The sequence below is a fragment of the Galeopterus variegatus genome, unplaced genomic scaffold (genome assembly GCF_000696425.1).
Source record: "Galeopterus variegatus unplaced genomic scaffold, G_variegatus-3.0.2 Scaffold1999, whole genome shotgun sequence".
Taxonomy (NCBI): Eukaryota; Metazoa; Chordata; class Mammalia; order Dermoptera; family Cynocephalidae; genus Galeopterus; species Galeopterus variegatus.
The window spans coordinates 131757-134452 of NW_007728110.1; the positions used below are offsets into that span (position 1 = coordinate 131757).

Below are 2696 nucleotides of genomic sequence, written 5' to 3' on the forward strand. Positions count from 1 at the left end.
TAAGTCTATCCTTATGCTAGTCCCACACTGTTTTGATTTCTGTACCTTTGTAGTAAGCTTTAAAATCAGAAAATACGAGTTCAACTTTGTTATTTTTTATGATTGTTTTGGCTATTTGGATTCCCTTGAAATTCATATGAATTTTAAGATGGCTTTTTCCATTTCTGCAAAAAATGCAATTTGGATTTTGATAGGGATTATATTGAATCTGTAGATCACTCTGGGTAGTATTGTCACCCTAACAATATTAAGTCTTCCAATCCATGAACAAAGGATGTCTAATTACTTAGGTCTTTAATTTCTTTCAGTAATATTTTATAGTTCTCACTGTGCAAGTCTTATACCTTCTTGTTTAAATTTATTGTGAAGTATTTTATTCTTTTTGATGCTATTGTAAATGGAATTGTTTTCTTAATTTTCTGTTCAAATTGTTCACTGCTAGTACACAGAAATACAACTGATTTTTGTGTATTGATTTTGTGTCTTGCAATTTTGCTAAATTCATTTATTAGCTCTGACAGTATTTTTTATGTGGATTCTTTAGGGTTTTCTATACATAAGATCCTGTCATCTATAAAAAGAGATAGTTTCACTTCTTCCTTAATTTGGATACATTTTATTTATTTTTTCTTGCCTAAGTGCTCTGGCTAGAACTCCAGTATTATGCTGGATAGAAGTGGTGATCTTGTCCCTGATCTTAGGTGAAAATCCTTATGTCTTTCACCATTGCGTATAATGTTAGCTGTGGGGTTTTCTTTTCTCTACCTTTTTTTTTTTTTCTTTTTTTGTGGCTGGCTGGTGGACGAGGATCTGAACTCATGACCTTGGTATTATAAGGCTATGCTCTAACCAACTGAGCTAACTGGCCAGCCCCACTGTGGGTTTTTTTTATACGTAGGTTTTTACCATGTTGAGAAAGTTCCCTTACATTCCTAGTTTATTGAGGGTTTTTATCATGAAAGGGTGTTGGATTTGGTCAAATGCTTTTTCTGCATCAATTGAAATGATCACATGGGTTTTTTTTCTTTCATTCTATTAATATAGTATATTATATTGCTTGGTTTTTATATGTTAAACTACCCTGTATTCTTGGTGTAAATGCTAAGAAGGTAAACAATACCAATCTTCTCATTAATTTTTTAAATAAAATTTTTGATAAAATATTCTTCTTTGGGCCGGCCCGTGGTTCACTCGGGAGAGTGGGGTGCTGGTAGCACCAAGGCCCCGGGTTCGGATCCCACACAGGGATGGCCGGTTCGCTCACTGGCTGAGCGTGGTGCTGACAACACCAAGGTCAAGGGTTAAGATCCCCTTACCGGTCATCTTTTAAAAAATAATAATAATAATAAAATAAAATAAAATAAAATATTCTTCTTTAACACTGAATGGCTATATCATTTTAAATTAATAGGTATATTATTTTTAATTTTTCTGTTTTAATTTTTATATGATAAATATTGACAGGTATAATACATAATCAAAAGTTCTTTGAGGTCTTTAATAATTTTAAGAGTCAAAAGGGGTCCTGAGATTGAAAATTTTGAGAAACAATGCCTCTAAGGTATGTTGTCCCTAATTTAGAAATGTATATGAATAACAAATAAACTGAATATAAAATACCTGGGAAAGAGAGTCCTATAAGGTGCTACTTCAGCCCTTATAAGGTGAAGGCAGAAAAGGAATGACCTGTGGGAATGTACTAACTCACGTTTGCATAGGCTAACCTCCTACCTTTAAAATTACCTGATGCTGTTGCCATATCTAATTTTGAATTTATACACATTGGGTCCTGCATGGAGAAACCTCGTCTCTGGAAATGGGTACGTAAAAGGTTTTAAACTCATTGCTTCCAAATGATAGCCTAAATAAAGTAGAAATAACAGAGAATTACAAAAAAGCTAAAGATGGCTCCTTATACAAAGGAAAGGGAGCCTGTCCAATCTGTAGCATCTCTTCACTAGTAAAAAGTCCAACACTCAGCACCACTGCCTGTGCACCAGGCTCAGTTCTGCTATTAATCACCTGGACCATTCTCTTACCTGAATGAGGAAAATACATGATGTGTTGGGACAATCTTTATGCTTGAAGTCAAAAGACCAGAATTTAAGTTTTGTCGTTTATCTTATGACCTTGTGAAAATTACTTCTCTTCCATAAGACTAATGATACTAACATCTGCCCTGATGACTCACAAGTTTTTTGCTAGAATAAAATGTTTCTCCCAAATACTACTTGAATTTTTCTCCTCCCCTACTTCCACTTTCTCTGGAAATTAGGTGGATGTGAAGAGGGCTCAAATTAAATAATGAAACAATCCAAAGGATACACCAATAACAGGCACAATTAGGAGGACCTCGGCTATTAATTTCAGGTGAATTCAGGAATTAGCAACACTTCCTGCCACAACCAATGCAACAATTACAGATATACACTAACGTTTCCCAGTAGTGCCAAGGAATGCCTTATTTTCCCTACCTCTCAATTACTATTCCTCCCCGCCACTTGTGAGGCTGTCCTGTGCCCCAAGAGTGCCTACTACACCCCTAGTACTTACTAGTTTTATTTCTCCTATTCCAGAATCTCTGCCCACTTAAGGTCCTCTCTATGTGGAACTCAGGAAAGAGGAAAGATGGAAAAAGAAGTATGACATGTTTCTTCTCCTGCAAGAGGGCATTCGGCATGTGCTCACAGGTAAGA

General features: G+C 35.5%; 1 protein-coding gene across 1 annotated transcript in view; it reads right to left on the reverse strand.

The window, feature by feature from the left end:
- LOC103596360 (chromosome unknown open reading frame, human C11orf85) overlaps positions 1 to 1844 on the reverse strand; it is a 21045-nt gene extending 19201 nt beyond the window's left edge. Inside the window, exon 1 of the mRNA XM_008579975.1 lies at positions 1744 to 1844. Within this exon, the coding sequence (XP_008578197.1) occupies positions 1744 to 1844 (101 nt within the window). The remainder of the gene's footprint in view (positions 1 to 1743) is intronic.
- Positions 1845 to 2696: the final 852 nt, after the last annotated feature.